The sequence below is a fragment of the Labrus mixtus genome, chromosome 16, assembly GCF_963584025.1.
Source record: "Labrus mixtus chromosome 16, fLabMix1.1, whole genome shotgun sequence".
In the NCBI taxonomy this organism is placed as follows: Eukaryota; Metazoa; Chordata; class Actinopteri; order Labriformes; family Labridae; genus Labrus; species Labrus mixtus.
Genome location: NC_083627.1, coordinates 2,785,044 through 2,812,825, shown reverse-complemented (window position 1 = coordinate 2,812,825; position 27,782 = coordinate 2,785,044). Strand labels below are relative to the sequence as shown.

General features: G+C 37.9%; 2 protein-coding genes across 2 annotated transcripts in view; one reads left to right on the top strand and one right to left on the bottom strand.

Moving 5' to 3' along the window:
* Window positions 1–3,282, top strand: part of rnf5 (ring finger protein 5) — a 13,819-nt gene extending 10,537 nt beyond the window's left edge. The window contains exons 4-6 of the mRNA XM_061059396.1: window positions 387–444; window positions 528–639; window positions 1,719–3,282. Coding sequence (XP_060915379.1) covers window positions 387–444; window positions 528–639; window positions 1,719–1,837 — 289 coding nt within the window. The 3' untranslated portion in view covers window positions 1,838–3,282. The remainder of the gene's footprint in view (window positions 1–386; window positions 445–527; window positions 640–1,718) is intronic.
* A 1,278-nt stretch (window positions 3,283–4,560) lies between these two features.
* slc44a4 (solute carrier family 44 member 4) lies at window positions 4,561–27,415 on the bottom strand. Its single transcript, XM_061059384.1, has 22 exons — window positions 27,178–27,415; window positions 18,835–18,883; window positions 18,543–18,616; window positions 16,055–16,133; window positions 15,840–15,939; window positions 15,623–15,748; window positions 14,666–14,726; window positions 14,100–14,220; window positions 12,783–12,866; window positions 12,374–12,486; window positions 11,431–11,553; window positions 11,019–11,118; window positions 9,720–9,812; window positions 9,506–9,608; window positions 8,429–8,688; window positions 7,348–7,442; window positions 6,994–7,097; window positions 6,381–6,454; window positions 6,196–6,266; window positions 5,246–5,340; window positions 4,843–4,927; window positions 4,561–4,708 (listed from the first exon to the last, which is right to left on the bottom strand). Exons 1-22 carry the CDS (start codon window positions 27,218–27,220, stop codon window positions 4,593–4,595), a joined length of 2,169 nt encoding a protein of 722 aa, XP_060915367.1. The 5' UTR covers window positions 27,221–27,415; the 3' UTR covers window positions 4,561–4,592.
* Window positions 27,416–27,782: the final 367 nt, after the last annotated feature.

Sequence of the window (27,782 nt, the reverse complement as noted above, 5' to 3'; positions counted from 1 at the left end):
ATTTGTGTTGCTGACTGATCTTGTTGTTGACTGATTTGTGTTGCTGACTGATCTGTGTTGTTGACTGATCTGTGTTGTTGACTGATTTGTTGTTGACTGATTTGTGTTGCTGACTGATCTTGTTGTTGACTGATTTGTGTTGCTGACTGATCTGTGTTGTTGACTGATCTGTGTTGTTGACTGATCTGTGTTGTTGACTGATTTGTGTTGCTGACTGATCTGTGTTGTTGACTGATCTGTGTTGCTGACTGATTTGTGTTGCTGACTGATCTGTGTTGTTGACTGATCTGTGTTGTTGACTGATCTGTGTTGCTGACTGATCTGTGTTGTTGACTGATCTGTGTTGTTGACTGATCTGTGTTGTTGACTGATTTGTTGTTGAACAGGTTGAAAACTCCTCCGCGGCCTCAGGGACAGAGAACAGAGCCAGAGAGTCGAGGCGGGGTGAGGAATCACTCCTTCTGAAATATTAATCAGTTTTTTTTACTCTGCTGGCTTCGACTTATTATGTTTCGGTTTGTTCACAGATGTTTCAGGGTTTCGGGGACACCGGCTTCCACATGTCTTTCGGCATCGGTGCGTTCCCCTTCGGCTTCTTCACCACAGTCTTCAACACCAACGAGCCCTTTCACAGAACAGGTAAGTGCACAGCAAACATGTAAGCGAGTGAGTGCCCATATTTGACTTCAGCAGATCAGACTTTGTGGTCACAGAGAGGATTCATGTACGATGTAGTTCCAGCTGTTTCCTCACACTGAATCATAACAAACTCTTTAGCCCGGCGTACACGGCGCGATCTCAGGCCGATTCATGACGTCAGATTTCAGGCCGCTCACACATCGTTAGTGTCGCAGAGAACACTGAGGGACGAGCTGCTGCCGAACGCTCGGAAGATTCTCTGCCATGTTTGATATTTAGTCATAAGACAGAAACACAATCACAGCGTGAGTCGAGCCAACAGCCGATCCCGGTGACTTTTTTTTTTTTTAATGATTTTACCTTAATTGATAGTGTTTTACAAAAATCCCCCTAGCTCTTCTTTTAGTAGTAGTAATCATTTATTTCAAACATTTATGACTGAAAAGGTGTAGGCTGAAGCTTTATCTCATCACACCTCCCCTTATTACAAATCTTATTATTTAGGACACGACTAGTTTGGTTACAAAAAAACAAAACACATCAGAACAAAATTTGTTCCAAGAATTTATTATGAAACAAAACAGAAGTCACACTCACAAAAAAAATAATCAAACCGACCTTTTAGATTTGTTAAACACCATTTTTTTTAAACAAAACTTTAAATCTGGAAAGTGAAGTACACATTGTTAATTCCACAAGTTAACCCCTTTTACTGAAATACACCTGTTCTTTACCGACCAGTTTAATGATGGTTCCTTCATTTAGAGCTCCCAACAAACCAGTGCTCAATCCAAACCTCCACTGACCGTCATTTAAATGTTATGTCTCTCTGCTTTTCCATCTTTCCCTGAATTAAAAAAATCATTCTTTATGATCTCACGCATGTTTAAAACACTGATGAGATCATTCTGATAATTAGAGCTTAAATAAACCTCCATGTGAACACAGCTGTTTCCTTCATGTGAGGTAATCATCGGACTACAGATGGAAACACAATTTCCCACGAGACACTGCTCTAATGACCTCTCCCCCCCCCCCGTCCCCCCGTCCCCCCCTCCCCCCCCCCGTCCCTCTAACAGACCAGTATGCAGGTGATCACCAAGGCAACGCTAACCTCAACAACGGCAATAACAACTGGCAAGACTCCCTCTTCCTGTTTGTCGCCATCTTCTTCTTCTTCTGGCTGCTGAGCGTGTGACGGAGACCGGACGGGGAAAAAAACAAAACACAAACTCTGACACACTTTAACCTGAACCACACACACACACACACACACACACACACACACACACACACTCATTTTTACATTTCCTAGCAGGTACTTAATTGGGAGGGAAAGCAGGGGGAAACATATATATATAGAAATGGGAGATTTTGGGGTAGTCTCCTCCTGACAAAAGGCAGATTCACTTTAGCCCCGCCCACCTGCTTTGATGTTTTGTTTATGCAAGTAACACACACTGGGAAGTAGAGTTGGGATGTGTCCCAAAATGAATGATGTAAGCACTCCATTTCTACATGCGTCTGTAGATATATGCACATGGAACAATACAAAGTGTACAAGCTCACTGATTGGCTGAAGAGACAGTATTATGAGATCAAGGTGAGAGAAAAAATCTTTTTTGTTTTTTTATCCATGCAGAAAAAAACAAGTGGAGGACATTTTGGGACAAATTTCTTATTGTTTTTTTTATTCCTCTTGAAGGAGTCTCTGAATTATTCTTTAATAAAAAAAAGAGGAATGAAGTTTAAAGGCTTTCTATGTGATTTTTCACACTTAAATAGAAATCAAGTATCTCCTCTGAAAATAACTCAATGGGTGTAACACCCGAGTCCCACTGTCTGTGATGTTTTCAGTTTTCAGAGTCCTATCTTCACTTTGTTTACATCGCCTGGACGGCCGGCTGACTCCTCCCCTCACGTATAAAAGTTGTTTAATTGAGGGACTAGAGAAAAGAAGAATAACATACTGTACTCACTGCTTAACTGTGTTTCTAGATCACGCTCATTTCAGGTAAATTTACATGCAGTGTGAAGATACGAGCATAATAAAGATCGCTAGCATTAGCATGCTAACACAATAATGCAGCGCGAGTTGTTTTGGTTTCATGCTGGTGCTCAAGGGCGACATCTGCTGGATCAAAAAATCACATATAAAGCCTTTAAAGTGGGTTCAAAGTAAAACAGAATAAAAAAAAAAGGAGTGTGGAGAAAACGTCCTTTAAAAAGGCCAAAGAGTAGCAAATCAGTCAGATACAAAGAGGGGGCAAAACGATGTCATTGAATGAAGTTGCCGTTTACAGTTTGGGATGAAAAAGTACTAATTTTGAAGCCTAACTCTTGACAGTGGTAATAGCACAGCTGGATGCATTTTCTATACACTTGTCTTAACAAAAACTACCATTGCACTGTGAAGTCATTTTGTAGACGGAGCTGTCCTGAAGGTGGAGCGTCGGCTGGGGTCGAACCCACTCTCTCTCTCTGTGTCTCGTTTTGTTGGCCAGTGTGGGAGATTTTCACGAGCAATTTGGGAGACTTAAAAAAAAAACAACATCCTGACACAGATGGAAAAAAAGATCTTGCTCGTAAAGTAGCTCAGAGAGAGAAGGGTCCTTCAGCCGAGAGGTCAAAAGGTCAGCACACGAGGAAAGCTCAATGAACTCTGTCACAGTTGATGTAGGGTCTTTTTTTTTCTTCTTCTGTCTGTTTGTGTCTGAGTGCGTGTGTATACATTATATATTTGTACATAATGAATATTGTAAATGCAGTTTTTAATGTGTTTTCTGAGTGGATGACCAACCATGTGAAACAAGAGAGGAACGAGATGTGCAAAGTGAGTAGGCTTCGAAATGCTTTTTGTAAAGCAAGATCCGCTTCCTGGTTTTCATAAACTCCCTCCTTTAACTCGAGACAAAAAAATCTTGCAGCCCATGTTAATAACTCTTTCTGCCAACCCCCTCTCCTGTGAAGTTCAATAAATGTTATGAAAGAAAGTTGGTGCTGCCATGCATCTGTGTTTTTTCTCTTTCGTCACGCTGGGCTCTGAGATCCTTCTCCACTGTTTCCTGACATTTCACAAACCTTAAATCAATCTATTAATGGAGAATATTTATCAATAAAAATATAAACTTCCCAGGTGGGAAGAGCAGGATGATAAGTGTGCAGCCATTAAGAATAACACAGAGGGTTAGAGCGTACATTAAATCCTGATTTAAAGGATCTGTTGCCTACTTGAATGTAAATTCCTCAAATGGCTCGAGGATCATGAGCTCTGCATCGTGTTGCTCAGTGAGTGACGTGTGCACAAAAGCTTGAACATGTGAGCTTTCACATGACGCCTGACCGTGTGGAGTCTTGCTGAAGAGAAAAGGTCCGGCACAGGCTTGTTCAAAAGTTTGAATGTTTTAATGACTGTGTGTAAGGATTAGAAACCATGGAGACACACATTTAAACATATTTACATCTTTATTACATTCTTTTCAATATAATCAAAATATCTGCCATAAAAATGTTTATATTTAAAACATTTTTTTTTACAAATGTTAACTAAAAATATAATTTAAAGATCTGCTCGATCTGAAGAAAGAAAAAAAAAAAAAAAACTGCTGCATTCATTATTTCAGTTTTAAAATGTCTGGAGTGTTTCCTGTTTGTAACGTCGAGTCATATGACCTGGAAATCATTATGGAGAATTTAAAGCTAAATTAAAAGTGATTCTGAATTTGACATTTCACATTAACCTGCCTTCACATGATCAGTCCTTTCATGTGAGCAGTCATTAATACTACTTCTGCACATACAAAAATATTGTACAAAATCATTTTTAAAAAAGTGCAAAATCAGCCGATTAGTTTAAGTAAACTGGGAGTGAACGATGCAGCGGTGAAGTGGAGAAAGATATTGTTGAAATCTGTGATTCACTGTTTGTGTGGATTCATGAACTCTGGAGGTCTTCATTCCTTTTTCCCCTTCTTCGGTGCTTTGTTGGATTTGCTGAGGATCTTCATGAGGTTTTTGGACATAAAGTACGGCTTCTGCAGAGACCCATCGTTACGCTCCAGATCTTCCACTGTGACGTAAAAATGAAATCAAACCGTGTGAGTTTGTTTCTGCGTCTGAGTTTTCAAATAATACTGAGAAAAATCAGCCTTCATGTTTACATGCTTTTATAAAACACTCAGTGATCTGTAGATATGTACTCACAGAAGCAGAGGAAGAGCGTATCAACACACATGTTGTACACACTGAAGAATCCATGAGCTATGAGGTAGCTACCAAACACCACCGTCTGTCATCAAAAGAGAATCAGAATCAGAATCTGGGTTTATTGCCAAATACATTTACACATTTGACTTGGTGTGTTGGTGCTAAACAATTAACAAGGAAATAAAGCAGAACTAGCAACAACTTAAATAATACAGAATAAGAAGATATTACAATATATAAAATAGAATTTAAAAATGTAAAATATAAAAAAAATTAAAAAAACACAAAATGTACAAAAGCTGTGCAGTGGACCAAAGAGCTTCAACCCAAATAAAAACTGTAGTCTAATGTATGTGAGTGACTGTGACAGAGCGAGAGAGGGGCACGTTGTGACACTTACAATAATGGGCATCCAGTAGTAGTTGAGTGTTTCAGAGCGGAAGGTGTCGCCGGGCAGAAGTATTCGTCCAGAGAAGAAAAAGAAGGACAGCACAGCTGGAAACAAGAAGACATTAAAGAAACATTTAATCAAACAGGCTGCTTTTTAAAGACGTTCCTAGCTTGTGAATTAAAGGTCTTACGTCTCACGTGTTTCTTTAATTATTAACCTTTTTTTTTTTAACATTCTGTAAATCAGTGTTGTAGAACTCGAGTCCAGTACTCCACCTGTCTTATAATTAGAGAAGACCTAAAATATTAATAATCAGGAATACAGTCTACAATTATGATCTAAAAACATGTCCTACTGACAAAACTACACAAAAAGAAAACAGCAAAATCAAGCTTTCATCAGGGATAAAAGATTGTGTGTCACGTCTTGTTTTCTGTAACGACGGGCCGAAGGAGGGAGATCAGACTCAACAAAAAGAGGGCGGTCAGGACTGAGTCTTACTGATGACACGCTAAGACTGAATGTCCTTTAGTGTTCCTCAGCACGAGTATCAAATGAGTAAAAAGAAACTGCTCATATAGGTCTTACTGTAAGACACTGAATATCTTTATCTCAGATTGTAGATCAATATTGTGGCTCTCATATCAAAGGAAACACCTTAAGTTATTAACTACTCATCTCTCACTTCCTGTCTCACTTTATCCGTCTTTCCCGGCTCAGGTTGTGTCAGATGATGACTGTTCAAACTAATGTTTCCTCCTCTGTGTTTCAAAGCGCTTCCTTATTATCGATGGTCTAGAAATGCTTTAAATATAAAGTGACAAGAGATACCGTTTTTTTTTTTGTTTTTTTTCACAATTTGGTGCCACTATGTAAAAGTTGATTGATCAATTGAAAACGACTTGAATTGATCAAATCCACCACATGTACTTCATTTAAGTCCTCAAGCTTTAACTCACCCACTCCTCCGACCACCAGGAGCTTCCCAAAGAACAGCAGCAGGTCCGTGACTTTATCGAGCACCACCACCCTACAGGGAGCACAGAAACATGTTCACTCTGTCTCTCTGACCCAGGCTGATAGTTTCATGTTCAGGAGCCTGAACTGAAAACAAGAGACTACAAAAGAAGACTTCAGCACTTACCTTATTATATTCCTCATGAGCAGCTTGAAGGCATTTTTGGCAGAGACGCAGAAGTTTTTCCCATAAACAGCAATCTGTGAAGAAACAATAAACTTGTTGTTGACAGAAAAACAAACATTACTTTAAGAGTGATCTCTGAGCATCATCCAAACTGTACAGTGGTGGAAAAATGAGGTGGTGCTTATTAGATTTTTTATGTGAAGTTACCAGAAAATAGTTTTGTAATTCATAGGATTTCGAGACCACTTTTTGAACGTCTCTTTTGAAGGAATCAAAAACTTTTTTACTCGGTCTCAGAAGGGCGGACTCCAGGAGACTGGTCAAGACCACCACTGATTATTTGTCCATGTAATTACTGTCATACGGATAACGCCGCTTTCTAAAAGAAGAAATTACTTCAATTAATTTGTAGTTTTTTTATCCCCTGGTTGCGGCTGCGACTTTCCCAGTGTTACGCACTAAATGAGCGACACAAGATGAGGATTTTTCTGTGATATTCATGGTCTTGGTCTCGATCCCTAAATGTCTTGGTCTTGGTCTTGGTCTCGATCTCGGAGCACTCTGGTCTCCGCTGTCCAAAACTGTCCAATAACTACGGTATATATCGACTCGCCATAATGTAAGCGTTCCTGTTGAGAAACTTGATGAACTTCTCCAGACACCAGAAGCAGCACTTCAGGCAGCACAACAGGAAACGAGCCACCGGATTCTGAGCCGCTGAGGGGGAAAAAAAACAACAACATCAAAGTGTTTACTGTGATCAGACAGAACGTTTCCTGTCTCTCCTCAGCTGTCCTTTCTAATAAAAAAAATGCCTCTCAGAAAATAAGTTGTTAGAGTTGCTTCGTCTCTATGTAAAGATCTCTTATAGGAAATAAAGCTGCTGTGATCCTAACAAACTAAAACAAAGGGAGCAGATAAAACATGAGGTAGCTCAGAAAGTGAAATGGTTGTATGTCACTCTTACATCTTGTTTTGTGGTCGATGTACTCCAGAATGATCCTCACTATCTGCACCAGGGTGAGGATCAAAGAACCAAATGCCAAGGAGCCCACGTGGAACCTGAAATAACAAAATGTCTTACTTGATATTTTATGGATATCAGAAAATCATGGAAAAGGAGAAAGTGAATTCCAAAGGTTTCATCATTTCATGTGTCAAATGAAAACTGTCACTCAGAGATAAAGTGACTCTCACAGCAACAATCTGTATTGTTGAGCCGCTGAGCTCTGCTTCCCTTAGCGGTTATGTGAAGGCTTAGGGCGCCCTCTAGGAGCTGGACAGGGAACTGCAGTTTGAACTGAGATATTAATGTTAATCCTCATGCATCACTTTGGACATTTTTGTCCATTTGGTCAAATGTTACCTCTTCTGTCTGCCAGAATCATGTAATCAAACTGGCATTTAAAGGGTTAAATTCCTGACAATTACTCAATATTTGATATTTTTGAGCAGGGCTGAAGTTGTTTAAGAGATTAATGCAAAAAAAAAAAAAGTAGAAAAGAAATATCAATCTGTTCTATTTTTATATCAGTTTTTGTAAATTGGACATTTTCGCCCTCTAGTGTCCAAACAGTGAACTACATTTTAAATCTGATGCTACACAAAAACTAACAATGCATCAAAGTCAATATCTTGGATAATCTTTGACATATCCAACACTGATTTTTAAAAAATCCCCCAGCCACCAAATATTTGTTTTATGGAAAATAACTAATTTTTGTGTTTTTTTTCATAAATAACAACAGTGACATCAAGTCATCAAACTGGCATTTAAAGGGTTAAATTCCTAAAAAATATTGGATGTTTGGTAGTTTTGAGTAGGGCTGAAGTTGTTTAAGAGATTTATGCAGAAAAAAATATCAATCTGTTCTATTTTTATAGCAGTTTTTTGGCATGGACATTTTTGTCCTTAGTGACTTAAGAGGGTCGTAAATTAAACTGAAGCCTGAGGGTTAATCAGAAATACCTACCTGCAGGTAGCCGGTATGTGAGACACTTTGACACCATTTAATGTTGCAGATATTTAAATGGTTCATGAAACGTACCTGAGTGCGCGTAAGAAGCTGGCGGACAGGGGGAACATGGGGATGTCGTGTGGTTTGGTGAAGGCCCAGTAGTAAGAGGCGAAGGCCCCCGCCAGCGTGCACTGTCCCAAAGCGATGACAAAGTTAACACACCAGAGGAAAGCCACAGCGTTGTAGATCTGCAGGTTGAAGAGATTTCTCTGAAAGAGACCCTCGTCGTTGTATTTGATGAAGATGCAGCTCGCTGAGGGGCATTCTGGGTAATCGGACGAGTTGAATTTCTGAGAGAGGAGAGAAGGAGTGAGTGGAGGATGTTAGAGTCGACCTTCTAAATGGCTAACAATTTATGATATGGGGTCATTTATGATGAGACAAAAAAAGAGTCTCAAACACATTAAAGTCTTTCTATGTGATTTTTCACACTTAAATATATAAATCAAGTATATCCTGAAAATAACTCTGTGAGTCATGACTGTCTACAATGGGTGTAACACCCGAGTCCCACTGTCTGTGATGTTTTCAGAGTTTTCAGAGTCCTATCTTCAGTTTGTTTACATCGCCTGGACGGCCGGCTGACTCCTCCCCTCGTGTATAAAAGTTGTTTAATTGAGGCACTAGAGAAAAGAAGAATAACATACTGTACTCACTGCTTAACTGTGTTTCTAGATCACGCTCATTTCAGGTAAATTTACATGCAGTGTGAAGATACGAGCATAATAAAGATCGCTAGCATTAGCATGCTAACACAACAATGCAGCGCGAGTTGTTTTGGTTTCATGCTGGTGCTCAAGGGCGACATCTGCTGGATCAAAACAAATCACATATAAAGCCTTTAAAACTCAGGTTTGAGTTTTTAGCCAGTTATAAAACAAACTTAGATAAATACTGTTGCCTCTTTATGACCGACGAAAGCAAAGGAAAGGGAAGGATCGCCTTTACTAACATTTTTACAGCAAAGAATAATTAATAACTTAGAAATGTAAAAGACAGCCGGAGGACTACGCCTTGGGTTTGCAGATGTCTCAACACCGGGGACTTCCCTTTTTAATTAACAAATCAATCAAAACATTAATGCATTACATAGGGTCATTGACTCACCTGAGGGTCACAGTCCACCGTGCCGTTGAGGCTCTTACAGTCGCTCATAGTGGAGTTTAGTGCCACCACTCTGTAGATCGGGTTTCCTGAAGTTGCCAAATATCTACACACATCAGTTCAGGAGAAGAACTCTGGACTACAGGTGTGATTATAAAGTTAAAAACAAAACACTGAACAAGATGACTGTTACATATAAATGAAGTTAAAAGGATACAAAGCAGTGGCACCCCAGTAAGCAACACACACCAGCAGGAGAACAAAGGTGACCAGAGGGTACAGCAGAGAGGACATCATGTGACCCACCGCCCTGTGGACACACACATCATGAGGTCTTCACAGTTACATCTGAAGACACACTAACTTATTTACACTTAAACCTGCTGTTAGAACATTTCCCTCAATTTCTTGATATCAGTGTTTCTCCTAATATGCAAACAATCTTTAACCCTCATGCATCACTATGGACATTTTTGTCTATTTGGTCAAATGCTTCCTCTTCATCTGGCCATCATTTTGTCTGTTAGTGCATATGGCACCATCTTTTGTAAGAAAGTCTCTCCCTTGACAAATTTTTTAATAGATCAATAGAACACTGTGAAACATGTTTACGACCCTCTTAAGTCACTAAGGACAAAAAATGTCCACTTACAAAAAACTGCTATAAAAATAGAACAGATTGATATTTTTTTCTGCATAAATCTCTTAAACAACTTCAGCCCTGCTCAAAACTACCAAACATTCAATCATTTTTAGGAATTTAACCCTTTAAATGCCAGTTTGATTACTTGATGTCACTGTTGTTATTTATGAAAAAAAACACAAAAATGAGTTATTTTCCATAAAACAAATATTTGGTGGCTGGGGGATTTTTTAAAAATCAGTCTTTGATATGTCAAAGATTATCCAAAATATTGACTTTGATGCATTGTTAGTTTTTGTGTAGCATCAGATTTAAAATGTAGTTCCCTGTTTGGGCCAAAATGTCCAATTTACAAAAACTGCTATAAAAATAGAATTTATATATATTATATATATATATTTATATATATTATATTTTTTCTACTTTTTTTGCCAATAAGTCAAAAAGTCAATATTTTGGATAATCTTTGACATATCAAACACTGATTTTTAAAAAATCCCCCAGCCACCAAATATTTGTTTTATGGAAAATAACTCATTTTTGTGTTTTTTTTCATAAATAACAACAGTGACATCAAGTAATCAAACTGGCATTTAAAGGGTTAAATTCCTAAAAATGATTGAATGTTTGGTAGTTTTGAGCAGGGCTGAAGTTGTTTAAGAGATTTATGCAGAAAAAAGTAGAAAAAAATATCAATCTGTTCTATTTTTATAGCAGTTTTTTGGCATGGACATTTTTGTCCTTAGTGACTTAAAAGGGTCGTAAATTAAACGGATGCCTGAGGGTTAAGAGCAGGAATACATTTATATGGATACAAACATTAAGGTTAATTAGGACAACTCTGAACAGTGTTTAACTGGATTCATGTCTCACTTGCTGGACTCCTGGATGAGGGCGATGGCTATGAGGATTCTGTTGCGCAGGAAGATGATGGTCAGGAGAATGATCGCCTCAGCCACAGAAATGATGATCACTGCAGCGGGAGGAGAGAAAATTATGTTGTTTTTTAAAAATGTAATGACCCAAATGATGCATGTTGTGTGCAAACACAAAGGCATTCTTTGTTGAGTGTGAATATTTGACATATTTGGCATTTATAATATCAAGTTATTGCCATTTTATGCCCCTCCATTCCTCTGTACTGGTGACTGCCTGTGGTGAAAGATCACCATTATAACCTGATTTTGTGTTATTTTGCATGTGACCATATGTGAGTTCAACATCTGACCTTTTAACAAGTTTAAAGCACACTCCTTTTCCCCTACAAAATGCTAATAAGACTCACAGAAGGCCAACCAGGTCTCTTGTGTTTGCAGGTAAACGTTGAAGTTTGTTGTGAAGCCGACATCAGAGATGGTCGCAGAGGCTTTCTTGTAGTTGTCATACTCCCAGTAGCAGTGCCAGATTCCTGCAAGAGAAACACTCCAACAACTCAGAGAGACATCTCATACTGAGACAAATGAAAAAAACAACTGTAGTCACATCTGTCTGTGTTCAGAACTGAAATATAAAACCTCAAAACCACAACAAGGAGAACACAGGACCAGCAGCAGCCTGAATTTGTTGATATGATTAATTAATATATGTATATATATATTTTTTAATATACTTTGTTTTAATTTTTTTCAAAGAGTTGCTTCATTCATTTGGTTATTTCATTTCAACAAACACGTTTTCAACATAAGATGTTGAATGAATCAAAAAATAAACTACCCCAAAGAAAAGAAGCAGCAACATCTTTAGAAATGAATACAGACATACATACACATTAAAACAATGAAATAAGAGAGAAAACATAAAACAATAATAAATAAAAATAAACATAAAAAGATAATAATAATAATAATCATAAATACAATTTAAAAAAAAAATATATATATATAATAATAATAATAATAAAAATAAAATAATAAAATAAAATAGAAAACAAACAGACAAAACCAAATAGCAAAAAATTGAGGTTTCCACCTTTCTACATTGGATTAATTTAAATATTTCATGGGTATTGTCACACAAATATGCACAAACAATGAATTAATTAATATTAGTAACAAATAGCTCTTTTAAACAAAGTCATACATACATTCTCTATCATGTGGCCTGCTCCTCATGTGCAAATGAATTAACAAGTTCAAAGGAATTTAGAAAAGATAAAGTATATCATCTTTTAATTCTAAAGCTGGTCGAGCCACAGATAAACACTCAAACATATTACAAACACTGTTTACCGTATGCTCCGGCGCCCAGGACTCCTACGATGAGCACCCACACCATGACTGGAGCGGTGAATCTCAGCAGCAACAGGAACAACATGCTGACCACCATGGCTATAACCAGACCGCTGAGAGGAGACGATTTGAAGAGGGAGCAAACAGTAAAAAATAAAACAAAGAGGGGAAAGAAGACAATTTTATTTTAAGCTGTAAATCATATCAGACATAAAAAATAAATAAAAGGATTATCTAATGATTGGGCAAAGTAACCTGAGACTTTGGAAAATGTGCTTAAAAAAGCCCTTTAAATCATGATTTGATGAAACCTTTAAGCTCTTTTCTATACATTCAAACCTGCCATCCATTCTGACCTCTGCCAATAGATGGCAGCATGTGAACAGTGTTGATTTCTGAGTAAACTCACAGGAGGATCCACGGCCATGACGACGCAAAATCCTCAAAGATTCGGAGGCCGATCTCTCTGGCATTGAATCCGTTCACAATGTCCCTAATGAAAACAAGAGGGAGGAGAAGCTGTGCTGGTGACTTTTCTCCTTCAGACAGGAAAGAGGATAGCAAAAGGGTTGAGAAAAACTAACAGGATGAGGAAACAAGGAAGATCTAATGACAAAAAAAAAGACGACTAATGTAAGTTTGCAGTGGTAAAAAAAAAAAGCGGTGAATCAGATATCATCTTCAAACAACCTCAACTCCTGCAAGGATTTCAGACACACTGAAAGGGTTACTACCAGGAAGTCCAAGAGATAAAATGCAAGCACTCAAACCAGGAAAGAGAGGGTGTGTTTTACTGCAGGTTGTAGGAAAAAGTCACTTTATGCTTTATCTCTCCCAGTCCCCCAAAAAAAAGTATTTTACACGACGATCTAAGGCGGCTTTCTACAACTACACAGCAACAAGAGAACAGCTGCTAAACTAAAAGTCGACACAAACACTCACGGGGCCACTGACCCTAAGCTGCGGGGAGAGAGAGGAAAAAGAAACACGGTTACTGTGTTAGTTATCAGTCAATGTACAGAAATGTTTCCTTTTATTTCAAAAATACAAAAAATATTCAGAATTTGATGTCGGTCATGGTAACAGAAAATTAAAATATATCCCAAACTGTCTTCCAAATGCAACATTATCCAGTGAGGCCAGGTGGGATACGCTGATATCTCTCTTAAGCCAGTTCAATGTTATTGCCTTCTTGGCTGCTGCGAGAAGTATATGTAATAAATAAATCTCATTTCTGCTTTTCATTTTTTGGGTGTGTGTGGGTTTTTTTTTTATGTGGGTTGCTTGTTTTTTATTTTGTTTTTTTTTCTCTATTACAAAAAAATTTGGGCAAACTAAGATATGATTATAACCATTTTGTTTTCTTCAGCATTCTATTATTGTTTTGTATAATATTATAAAAAAATAATGATCTAAGAAATGATTTGGATTGCCCAATAAAAACAAAGTTGAAAAAATAATAATAATAATAATAATTATGAAGCAATATCTATATGACCTTTAAGGAGGTCATGTTGTTGATTAGAGATTGCATGCATACACAGTTGTATGTAAACAGGAATAAAAATGGAATCAGACATGTAAACGGCTAGGAAGGAATATTCTCTCCTTTAGAATCAGTAAAAAAAAAAGTAACATTATGTAAACTTAGTGTTTGATTTCATAGCAGATTCTTCAGATGGTTTTGTTGAACATTTAATTCAGAATAGGACTCCTTGTTTCTTACCCGGTGCCATTCTTGATTATGTTGACTGTGGCGTTGACTGATGACGGTAAGCCTGGAATATTTGAAAATTCTTCAGGAATCTTCTCCAGTGTTGTGAAATCAGGCAAACATCTCCCCAGCACTAAATCAGAAAAAAACAACAACAGCATGCACATTAACAAAAAGTGTAAAGAATTTAAAGCCACAGTGCCAAATGTATGTCATAACTCAACTTGTTTAGACATCAATATCAGAGCCTCGGATGCTGCTTAAATTGTAGTATAGGCAATGTGCAGCTATATCAAACAATTCAATAATTCAACACCATAACAATAAGCCCCAAAGAATCAACTGGCTTGATGTAAATTGTCATTGAACAATAACAAATAACAACAATACAGAGCTAGCAGGGAGAGAGAGCGGTGACGTTTTTTTCCAGCAGTATCTATCAAGAGGGGTTTAATCGATATCGGCCAATATTCAAGACGTCTGAATCTGAATCATGGTGGAAAAATGTGAATCTGAACATTCTAGTCCCAAATAAAGGAAAAAGAAAACAACAAAGTTTTAAAGGTCGTTACACTCACATGAGGTTGTGGGTGTGAAGAAAAAAGGACACAGCTCCTTGTCCACGATTTCATGAACGCTCTGGGGGGAAAGAAAATAAATCTAAGTTACATGTAAATGAAGTAATGAGTCAGATTTTCATTTCTTAAAATTTGAGACCAAAGAAAATTTTAATTACTGCTTTGCAATTGTAAAACCTAACGGAGAGAGATGTAACGCTACCTTGAAATATGATTTAAAAATCGATAACAAAACAGGGACAATTCAAATCAATGAGACAAAAAATACATTGTGATTTTCTTTTTTTTTAACCAGCAGAACCAACTATACAATCAACAACTAAATTAACTAAATATAACTATTAAAGAAAAGTATAATTTATTCATGAATAGATTTAATTAGAAATTTGAATCCTGATAAGATCATATTGTGAAATAAGCATTGTGACATCATGTGGGAGCATTGTAGCTGTTTGCCAGGAAGCGTCACTTTAGTCATTACTGACCATTAACTGTCAGCTTTGTCTTTGTTGTTTTTATTGTTTGTTGCTAAACAAGCTAGACGGGCGTGTTTCAGCAACCAAGATATTCATTCCCCCTCTATGCCTGCTTCCAGATTACCCAGAAGTTAGGCAATTTCCACCCGCCCGCCATCGTTGAGCTTTCAGAACACCTCGTCAGAAACCAATGAGAATACTTCCTTGTCATTTAAAGTCTATGATCTGAGCCTCATAATTGTGTAGAATCTGAAAAGACATTTGTGTGACTTGTTGTCATAATAATCAACAGTGTGAATTCTTGAGTTTTTGCCCAAAAAAAATATATTTTGAGGTCACAGTGGCCATGGCATTTGACCATCAAATTCTTCCCCTCGAGTCTAAATGGTTGTACGACTGAATATATTGTCTCTGAGCGTAGCTGGGTTGTTATGTGATATATGATAAGAGTCACATTTGAGAAGTGTATTAATGGACTCACCATTTTTGTTTTAGCCAGGTCTAAAGAAGGCACACAGAGTTTTTGATCAAAAACGGCTGCTGGCTTCTTAGAGTAGTCCAGTATTCCCACAGCCATAAACTCAGCGGGACATTTCTCCACGCAAACCTAAAAGGTAGTGACATAAGACGACTCTTTCAGGGACGCTGGGTCAGCGCAGTATCATCAGAAAACAAGTCAATTGAGCAGCCGTCTCTACCTGTGTGGTCGGACACTGGAAACCATTAAGAGCGGTTGCCATTACATTCACTGATGTGGCACATTTTAAAATGTTGTAGTAGAACAAGTTGGATTTGCCTCTGAGGGAGGGGGAAGAGAAAGAAAGAGTCTCAATCATATTTGTTAAATTTATGAAATGTAAAACTGTAATTATAAAAAAATTTAAAAATAAAAACACATGAAAGGTTAAATTACTTGTTTGGTCCGATGCCACAGAACCATCCGGTGGAGTTTCTTGGATAGAGAACATGTCTTGGATCTCCATAGAGCCAAGCTGATGGTAAGATCACAAACACATTAAGAAATCAAAAAAGACAAAATCTAATTTGACACGGTCAATGAAGAAAAAAACAGTCTGGAGTAAAGTAATAAAAGAAGAAGAAGAAAACAATATCCTCTATTGAGGTCAAATGTCCTGTTGAAATGTGACTGCATCACCTATCAGGAGTGTCTGTTGACTCTAGATAAGAGTGTTGGAATGAGTTTGATGACAGAGCAATAAAGAGCTGCTGACGTGATGTTCACTGGAAATCAGCTGTTTGTACTATAACAAACTTATGGAGCTGACGAAAGATGAATAAGATGAATTTGATAAATAAATCAGCGTATTAGCTCTCGGTACAACTGTGAAGCTCTTTCTTTGCACAGAACAAGAATTTTCAAATCGCCCCAATTAAGGTGTAACAACAAACATGCAGGGTAGATGGAACAGTAGCTGAGATGTACTACAAAACAAAACTCTCTCTCTCTCTCTCTCTCTCGTCCGCCTGTTTGTCAACTGAGCACGCTTCATAATAACATAAAGTGTGCATGTGTTGTATTATGACGTTATGTACAAGAGGTAATCGTGCTTAAGCACAGATAGTCCTTTGTAGTGTGACCGCAGCGTGGGAATGGCGCAGTGGGGGGGCAATCGTGCTTGAGTACGACACGGTACAGATGGCCAGTGTGACCGCGCCCTAAAGTAGAGAGCATGTTAACAAGTCAGAAATGTAAATCTGTCTGGATCTTGTGCCAGGAAACCAGTAGGGACTGGACAGAGAATGTGCTGTAGAGCCAGGACAGACTGGCTATTTTGTTGTTTCTGCTGCATAGGTTTTTTTTTTTACATATAAAACAAACAAGATACAACATGTAAATAAGCTTCACAGGTGCTCGATTTTAGCCTTTCAGCCAGAGGCAGGCTTTTCCTTCTGTTACTGTTTATGCTTTATGCTAACAGGCTGCTAGCTTAATATTAACATCACATACATGTAGAGTCAGAGTTAAATCTTTCAAAATGGGGCAATAATCAGTGAAAAAAAAATACTGAGGTGAAGTTATAGGAAAAATCCATGTCCGCTTTGGTTTTTAGCCTGGACCGTGGAACAGCCAGCAGAGCTCTACCAGAGGATCTCAGGCTGTGCACTAGCTCATGGGGGTATAAAAGCTCAGAAATATAGGAAGGGCCCAGCCCACGTTTGGCCTTAAAAGTAATGAAAATAATCTTCAAACCAATCCTAAAAGCAACAGGATGCCAGTGAAGGGATGCTAAAATCAGGGTGATGTGAGCACATTTATTGGTTCTTGTTAAAAGCCGGGCTGCTGAATTTTGGACTATTTGGCAGTGGATTGCTTTTTGACTGAGACAGGTGTGTAATGAATCGCAATAGTCGAGTTGGGAGGAAATAAAAGCATGAATGAATTTTTCCAGATCCTTTACTGACATAAGGAAGTTGACCTTTGATACATATTTCCAAGTTGATAAAAACAGGACTGGACAACTCTCTTCACCTGGGGCCAAAAACAGAAGTCATGATCGTAAATAACCCCAAGGGTTCTGGCTGAGGGTTTCACACAATTTGTTAACTCAGTGAGTTAATTTCTCTTTGCCAGGGGACCATTGAAAATAACTTTGCCAGGTGTAATCGGTACATAAAGCTGTGAGTCATCAGCATTACAATGAAAATTGTTATATTTCTGAATGATGTTTCCAAGAGGAATCATGTAAATGGGAAACGGAGTTGGACCCAGAACTGAACCCTGGGGGACCCCATGGGACAAAAATGCAGTTGATGAAACTGAACCAGCGATTGACACAGAGAAAGATCTGTTATGTAAGTATGATTTTAACCAATTTAGGGCAACATCAATGATTCCTGCTCAGTTTTCCAGTCTGTCAATGAGAATATTGTGATCTATAGTGTCAAACGCAGAGTTGAGGTCAAGAAGAACAAGGATTGCACAGTAACCAGTATCTTCAGCCAATAAAAAGGTCAATGGAGACTTTAAGAAGAGCTATCTTAGTGCTGTGGAAAAACAGACTGGAATGTTTCAAATCAATTATTATCGGATATATGAGACTGAAGTTGTTTGAACACAGTTACTTTCCAGGACCTTGAATAGGAGAGGGAGTTTTGAGACAGGTCTGTAATTTTCCAGCGTGGTGAGGTCTAAGTTAGGTTTTTTGAGGAGGGGCACAACTAGGGCAGTGCTGAAATAAACAGGGACGGAGCCTGATGACAGAAAATGGTTTACAATAGCTAAATTTAAAAGGCTGACAGTTGGCATGGTCTCCTTCAGAAGTTTTGTGGGCACCACATCAAACGGGGGCAAGAACTTAGTGGACAAGACAGACAGTTAGAATAGAAAGGGAGGTGGTGGGCTCAGAGGCCTGTGTTAGTGTTATCAAGGTCACTCTCACCTAAAGCTCCAACTCCAATGTAGCCAACAACGACAGCCATGAACAGGATACAGCAGATTATATCAGTGCACCCTCTGATGAAGATCAACAAACAGAGACAGGAACAGGTTAAGTTAGCGGGCTGAGCTTGGAATTGAGGTTTTGCCTTGGGGCTGCCGAAAGTGATTTCAGTCAGCAAACAAAATGTTAACTTTGAAAACACAAAGACTGACAGTCAATCAAAAACTCTACAGATAAAAGGAAATGAATGAGGAATTAAGGAGTCAGCCAAAGTAAACAAAGAGGAATTCACCTTTTCTTTATGGGTCCATTGAAGCTTGGGTCAAACTGAGCCGGATCTCCTGGGAAACGAAAACAGTAACACAAGTGTCATAAATAACTTCACACTAACACATGTTAGCGTATCACGTATTGTTACATCAGTGATGGCACTGCAAGTCCACCTCGAGGAATTGCACGGCTTATTAAATCAGAAAGGTGCTGCTGTGCATAAAAACGATTTAGACCCTTAAGGGATTTTTGTTTTAGTGTGTTCCTACTTTGAACAGTGGCTGCAACTAACAATTGATGTCTTTCTCGATGAAACTGTGTTTTTTTTTTGTAGCTTAATCGGTTAATCACCTGGTCTTAAGTGTCAGAAAATAAGAAAAAAATATACACAATCCAGTTCTTCCCATGTGATGTCTTAAAATGCCTTGTATTGTCATTCCAAATTCAGTCGAAGGGAGGGGTGTGAACCCAGGTCACCATGTGGTGGACTCTGAAGCTTCAGTGTTTATCCAGCTCTGCATGGGTCTGTAAACCTTTCTGTGTTCTAACCTCTCTCCATTTTTCAAAAGCATCTCCAATATTGATCCTAGTTTGAGCACGTTTCTGCTCGTGGAGCTTATTAGAAACATGCAGAGGCTTTTTAGGTCGGGTACAATCACTTCTATCTGAACCACTTCTCCTGCCCGCTTCCATCGCTGCAACACCTGTTGACCTGATAACTGCTCTCATATCTGGCAAATCGAGGGGCGTCCAAAACAGCCGTGTAGGGGGTGCCTTGAAACCGCTTACCATCTATGGTCACAACAAAGACAAACCAGTCTGCAATGGACTCTAAAAGAAGGAGGACATACTGGCTGCTACATTGTTGTCAGAGAATCCAGCACTTCAACAAAGCATGTTTCCTTTTGTCCAATGATATAGCATTGGATCCTTTACTGACATACTAGGAAGTTGACCTTTGATACATATTTCCAAGTTGATAAAAACAGGACTGGACAACTCTCTTCACCTGGGGCCAAAAACAGAAGTCATGATCGTAAATAACCCCAAGGGTTCTGGCTGAGGGTTTCACACAATTTGTTAACTCAGTGAGTTAATTTCTCTTTGCCAGGGGACCATTGAAAATAACTTTGCCAGGTGTAATCGGTACATAAAGCTGTGAGTCATCAGCATAACAATGAAAATTGTTATATTTCTGAATGATGTTTCCAAGAGGAATCATGTAAATGGGAAACGGAGTTGGACCCAGAACTGAACCCTGGGGGACCCCATGGGACAAAAATGCAGTTGATGAAACTGAACCAGCGATTGACACAGAGAAAGATCTGTGAATGATATAGTAAGGTCATTTTATAATTTAATTCATTAGATATCTTACATATTACTCATTAAAGCCTCAATGGCCATTCATTTTCTGTCAATCAACAAATCATTAAGTCAACTTATCATCATTGTACTTCCACTTTAGAGATTAATCATTGAGAGGGAGTTTATAAAGTTTTATTTACATACTTAATTATTTCTATTTTTGTCCCTATATGAAGCAGTGTGTTGTTTTATTGAGCAATAAGACGCCTTCATGTGTCCCTTTCTTAGAGTTAATAGATTACAGTGTACGTCAATAAGGAAAAGGATCTCGTAGAAGTCATATTTTTATGGGTTAGTTGCTCATAGGTGTTGTAACTCTGTGACAAAGGTGACTGTGTTACGGGGAAAAAAATGTCTCAGGGTTGTTTCCTGGAACACGGGGAAAGCCTGACAGCGAGAACAAGAAAAAGTTACTTAATGTGAAATCACACAGGCAGGAGTGAAGATAAAAGTATCTGAGTCGAGGCACCACATTGGCATAAAGTAGCTCAGGGTTATTTGAATAACATTTGAATCCACATTAGAGACCTTGCTGGAAAGGCTTGTCACAGATGTTTCATCATTTTAAATATTCAAAATTGATCTGAAAACTTGTTTGGGCAAACTGAAAATATTCCTGTCATAAGAGTCAGATACATGAGCCTCAACAAGCTGCCATGATTTTATCCTGTTTGGCAGGAAAAACAAACAGGACTGCTTTGAGTATTTAAACATGTGGAGAAGATGATGACATCTTTCTGGCAGGTGTCAGATTGAAAATAGGACAAATAAATCACTGGAGAACATTTTTTGTGCTACATCGACATGAAAACTAACCGGTGTAAAAGATTGTGATGAAGAGTTTTAACGGCCTATTGGATCTTCAGTGAAACATGCAAATAATAGCATGTCGTGGTACTATGATCTGTCGTTGTTGATGCTCCTCACCATAATCATTTCTAATAGCAGCGAGACCTAAATGATCTCCACTGGCTGTTATTTGCATAGGGCTGAATGCATGTGTCAACGCTGACGGCAGACTGCTGCATCACTGCTGAGAAGGATGCAAATCTTCAAACAGGAAACAAAAAGTTAGTAACTACTCATACTGCTCTGAGACTGGCACATTGTAACACTGAAAGAGAATACCAAAAACTAAACTAAAGTGTTCATAAATGGGGTTTAAAACAGAGCCAGACTAATAAATATTCTATGGAGTAGTTTTACACAGGAGGGAGGTTTTGTCAGAAAAAAAAAAGGCCTCTGCAATGATATAAATTTGTGTGAACAAAGGAACCTGTTCATCGGCCTCTTGTAATGCAGCGAGTGTCAGATTTCAGCTCTGCTGGGATACTGAAGTGTGCTAAGAGTGACTGACAACATGGAAAACAACGCTCTCTGTGACTGTGGAACACACGCAAACAGAGTTCACTTTTTATGTCCTCGTTAAAAACTGGAGCAAGCTTCCAAACTTTGAACCCCAGACGGGCTAGTTGCTAGGCACGGCACGGTTATAGGGTTGGGTTTGCAAAATCAAAAAAAGTGTCAGGGTCATCGTTTGACCTTGGTAGGAAGAGGGAACGGCTGCTTTACATAAGATGGATAACACAGTGAAATACAAACATCCATCAGTGATTTGTGGCAGCAAATGAGATATTTAAACAAGAATTACGTCTCTTAACTGAAGAGATATAAGACGTAATCTAAATAAATATAGTAAGGACTGTGTGGTTATTGTGCAGCCTTGTCCTCACCCTTGAAAGATGACAGCTCAGTTAATTGGTAACCTGTCGTGTAAACGAGACTATCCCAGGAGAAAGGAGAGAAAGAAAAGAGTTCTGTTTACCAAGCAGTGAAAAATACAAGGATGTAAGGAGAAGGGGGAAACTGTGACATGAGTCCTGCATAATAATTGTTTAACTAACCACTAATGTACAGCAAACAAAGATTTATTGTTGTGATCATTCAGAGATAACGAGGAGAACAGGTTCAAAGAAAGATCTTTTCATAACTGATTTATTAAAGTTAATCAGTTTAGTGGTTTAAATGTCAGAAAGAAGTGAAAAAATACCAAAGATGGTGTTTTACTTATTTTGTCCAATAATTGGTTCATACTTCATACAGAAACATAATCAGTTTAGTGTCAACTATGCCAAAGACATGTGTCATTTTGATATTAAGGAAGCTGGAAGCAGAAGTTGTTATTAATAAGTAAGTTATTCAGTCGATAAAGAGCTAATTGCTCAGCATACACTGACTCATTTTCTGCTTTCGCTTTAATAGAAAGAGTTTTTGCAATTCTTAAAATTCAGTAGTCCTCTGGATCAGTTCAAAATAAAACCAGCAGCATGGTAACAAAAAACTGATAAGCTGTGAACGGCTTCATAAATTGCAAATAAATTCTATAATAAGAGAAGCGATTGACCAAATTATTAGAAAAGAAGTCAAAATCCCTTCAATTAAAAGCTTCTTAAAAGTAAACTTAAAGGGATACTTCACCCATTTGCATTAATCTTTGTATCATTAGAAACCTGGTAGTGTTTTTGAATGGTCGTGCATCCCGCCCTCATTTCCCCTGAGATGAGAAATCTTTGTATTTCTGAGTCTGAAAAGGAGCTTCCAGTGACGCAGAATGATGATTTTTGCATCACTGGAAGCTGTTGCGGTTAGCGGGGTGAAACTACAACGCTAGTTCATCATATTTTCGACCACTGAAGACCAATCACAGATCAGTGGGTGGGAACTCTTAAACGTCCGCCATATTGCTTGGAAGCTGTGCTAACAGGCTCTATGGAGAAATCTGATAATGGTGAAAAAATATAAATATAGAGGCGAGACAGCTGCTGCAGACAGGCCGGTCTTGTGTTTTGGTGAGGACGAGGAGCCCGGGCGGACTGGTAGTGTCAGTGCTCTCACTGTTTGCCTATGGACACAGACATAGTGCATTCTGGGATTTGGAGTCTTTCATCCACGAGCCAAAAAGACACTTTCTGCCTTTTCTCGGCCAAGAAGGAATCAAAATTTATTTCAAATTTCTACTACATATATGACCCAATGTCAACACAGATTCATGCTTCAACGGGTGAAGTATCCCTTTAATATCTATGTGTGTTGTTGACAAATCAATAAATGTTGGGCTTTGAGAAATATAGGTTGTCATTTTTCACGATTAGACAGACCCACACAAATAAATAAATAAATCAGGAAGATTTTAATGAAATGAATACTCCAAAATGTATTTCCCTTCTTATGAGATTTACATTTCATTGAATATTAGACTTTATTTAATACAATCTAGAAGGAATATATTTTTTTTTATGAACTTGAAACCTCAAAAACAGACCGACTGATTCCTATGTTTAAAACATTATCTGCTTTATGTATCTGGTTATTAAAATCAGGCCGTATAGTCTCTGGCTGTTGCCTTCAGCTTTAAAAAATAAATCCAGTCAATGATTTGCAGCAACAACCTCTTTGCAAGTCACTTATTTCCCCAATAACAGCGAGTGTCTGCAACTTTCTTAAGAGGAAACAAACTTTGAACAGTGAAAACCCAAACAAGTCGTGCAACAAAATGACTTCATTTAGCAACAACACACTGTTTAAAATCTGTGGTTTCAATAACAGTTTCTACTTCCTCGTGTAGTTTAGCGGTATACCAGGAAGCAAGGTGATGAGTTTACGTGTGTGGTTTTTTTACTATAAACACAGGCTCTGTTTGTCACAATAAAGCTGCGATTAGTAAAGTGTCACCTCCAGCACGTCCTGCACAAGCCTCTTTTGTCAGCACATTATCCTCTGAAGATATTTGAGGAGTCATGGTTATTTACCACCAGGGAGGGATTGTTTACCGTCGCTTTACAAAACCTCCCGGACTGTCAATAGACGGGAGACTCTATGAATACGAGGTACCACAGAGAGCAAACAGGAGACAGAGCTCTGCTGAACACATGACACAGAGGACTGAAAATCAAACACACAGGCTGATCTTAAATAACCACAGCATTTATCATGAAACTGAAGATCTCCTTCATGATGTAAATCTCGGCTAGGGCGGGAAATACACACACGACCAAACACCAGCCGCTTGACTGACAGATGGGGGGAGGGGGGGATCACAGGGTTATTCATGATATGATACCAATCGATACGCGAGTTATTGCCCACAATAAAGATAATATCACAGTTCAGTGATTCTGCAATAATGGATTTATTGCAGGACAATTCTAAAAATTCAGATATCTGATTATAGCTGAAGAATACAAAACACCTCTAAAAAGGTAAAGTGCAGGATCTCTCTTCTTCTTTTCACCGCTCTCCAGCATCCAAATATCTTGTTGCTGTATTACCACTTCACCCTCATTATAGTGTTGTAGTCAAGGCCACACTAACCGGGACCAAGACAGATCCCAGACCTAGTTCAGAGTGCTCTATTTCTTTAACTGAAATATCGATATTTTGCACCAGCGATTCAATAACTGTATCAAATGAATCAAGACATCGATATATTGCTGTATTGATATTTTGTCCCACTCCTATTGACACATAATACTTTTAAATACTACTAATACTTACTAAAATAATCATTTCAGATATTCTAAAGCAGAGAAAGGCAGTGATTCCTTTTTTTTTTTAAATATTGATATAAGTTAAAATCATTTTTGACAATTGATAAGAAGAAACAGACACCGAGATGTCACTGAGTAAGGCAAATTATTTAAAAATATAATATATTTAATCCAAACAATTTACAATGGAGGACACTTAAACCCTTTTCATACATACAGAAATCTCCTGAAAAACTCCAGAGATTAGTCTACCCGGAGGTTCTTTAGGCTATGTGTGAACGCAAACAGACGCATTTTTTCGCGCAGACTTTACCCGGAGTTTCTCCTCCAGACCTCTCGTATTTTAATCTGCAGAAAGTCAGAGTGAGCTGATGTCTGAACACGGCCGAATATACTCCGGAGATTTCAATTTGAGCCAATATAAAGAGATTGACGTTTATATAGTGACTGTTTAAAGTGTCTGCATGTGACCACTACGATCTCCGTGCTCTAATCAAACGTCTGCATTCTGTTTTCTGTTCGTCAGTATGTTGTTCTCCTCTCTTTTGTGGATGTTGTCATTCCATTGGATTACACATAGCATTGATATAAAGACAAATATTCTCATTATAACGTCGTGTAGCGGACTCTGTTGCTTCGGCCGCTACTTCCACGTTGTTTATTTACATCACGTCTTACCTCAGGAAACCCCCCGACCCCCCCTCCCCTCTGACAGGGAAAGTCCTCCGCTGTGAGGAGCATATGTGAACGACTAGGTCGGGAGAATCTCCGGAGAAGTCCTCCTGTAAATATCTAGATATTATCCGGAGTGCAGATGTGAAAATGGTTCAAGGTAGCCGACCAAAAGATCGTCATGAGGGAAAACTTACTTCAGATTTAGAGAGGATGCAAATCTATAATCCTAATACATAAACAACAACAAACAAGAACTGTAACTAAAAAAACATATTTGCTGAAATGACAGAGCATAAAAGAAACTATACATTCAGAAGAGGAAGCTTTTAGAGTGATTTAACTAATTCAACAACAACTTCCTGTATCATCGATGACTAAAACAGATTGTTCTTGTGGCTTTTGTAAAAATAGTAATAATAATATTATTATTTGGGGTTTCTGGACTGAAAGACATTTAAAGTTATAATGAGTCAATTATACACAGAATAAAGAATAAAATGTGCTAATTTAAATACCCGCTGTACAGCTCTAATCTAGAAAAATGGTCACTGCTTTCAGCATCAACTTTACATGCTCTTTCTTTAGCTGTGATTGATGAATCAAACTGATAATGAAGTGAGATTTCACACCTTAAAGGCAGCTTATAACACAGATGTTTGCAGGTATAGCTTCCAAATAGCTTCAAACAACAATTCAAGCTCGATGCCCCGTTAACAAGAAACCTGGAGGGTGATATAAACAGGTAGCACAAGTTTCACAGACTCTCACCCACAAGTCGCTATAGGTATCTTTACTACAACAAAGCACAAGCAGCATTACACTTTACTTTACTACAGCATGTAACTGATGGTGTGGTGAGCTTTTTAACCAAAATACAACTTGAATTTGTCTCATTTTAAGGACTTTTAGAGACTAATTATAAAGACATGTAAGAAAAGAAATAATAGAACAAAACACTTTTGTTTAAATATTTGATTTATATAGGCTACATGTCCTGAGATTCATTTGTGGCCAACTATATCTCTCTATTTTAATTTGATTAGGTAATGTGTCTGTGTTTAAGGTGAGCTATAAAAGATGATGACACAAATTGATAAGTTCACAGTAACTTATTAAACAAAGTTTCTTGGTGCTAAGAAGCACACACAGCTGTCCTGACATTCCTTTGGTTTAGATTTAAGAAGAGAAAAGTTATTTATCAAATGTTAAAAAAATAAGACGTTTATCTTTTATCTATTTTTATTTAGCCTTCTAAAGTTTAGGTCTAAGCTTTAAATGACATCAAAAGTCAAAAGTATGGAAGAGGATTAAGGTCAGACCTGACGATTTTTTTCATTCATGCACTTCGAGAATAAAAATGCGAAATGTCGCGAAAATAGTTGAAATACAATTTTGAGAATAAAGTCGAAATTTTGAGAAAAAAAAGTCAAATTATGGAGAATAAAGTTAAAATAAGATTGCATGAAATTTCATATTTATTCACACATTTCTTCCTTTGCTCAAGTGCATAATGAGTAAAAAAAAATCATAATATTAATTTCTTATTTATGGCCCTATTCCTCTTCCGTACAAAAGATTGCGTAGGTTATTTGGAATCACTGACTTTGTTAATTTTATTCAACAAATGTTACAGGAGCATATTAAAGGACGAAATAATAAGACACAAGTGTTTGTAAAAAAGTATTTCTGGTTAGTTGATGTTGGTTATCTTGAGTTTTGAGAGATACTCAGGTGAACAGGTGAACCCTCTGAGGTAACGGACGATGTCAACTCACCATACTCCGGTTTCTCCTGATCTGTCTCCTGTTTTTTACCCATTTTCCACCTGAACCGCCAACTTCCCCTCTTTCACTTTTCTTAACTTAACTTCTTTTGCTAAAAAATATTCTCAAAACAAAACAGAAAACTCGGTTAAAATGAGCTCGTCGTGTCCGAGCGAGTTGGAAAAAAATCTTTCTTTCCTTCCTGCTGGGTAGCGAGCACCTGCTGAAGATGCGTACCTGCACTTCTACCAAAGATGTTTTCATAGACAGGAGGCATCACTCCTTTTCTAATCTTCCGGCGGTGATGCCAAATGTAGCGCAAACTTTAGTTGAGGTTTTTTGTTGTATTTATGTTTGTACTTGTGCAAATACATTACAGCTTAAAGGTACAAGATTACTTAAATACAGTCATGTGTAAATACTTTAATACTGGTATCTGTTCCTTCAGATTAGGTGATCAAAAAAAATTATTTAGTACTTTTTATTTTTATTTTTTTATGCCTTTTGTGTTTATTTTGGATAAAAAAATATTAAAATTAGTTGTGTTTTCTGATATTTGAATCCCAAAAAATAACATTAAATCAGTTCAGGGTGGAGGATGTCCAAACTTATATTTA

What these genes read in the sequence shown, in the direction of transcription:
- slc44a4 (XM_061059384.1), bottom strand. Translation starts at nt 27,220, where the DNA reads ATGGGTAAAAAACAGGAGACAGATCAGGAGAAACCGGAGTATG. An exon ending in ATAATCAAGAATGGCACCGG is followed by an intron (nt 12,867 to 14,099) that starts GTAAGAAACAAG and finishes TGTTTTCATTAG; the next exon opens with GGACATTGTGAACGGATTCA. An exon ending in TACGCTCTTCCTCTGCTTCT is followed by an intron (nt 4,709 to 4,842) that starts GTGAGTACATAT and finishes TTTACGTCACAG; the next exon opens with TGGAAGATCTGGAGCGTAAC.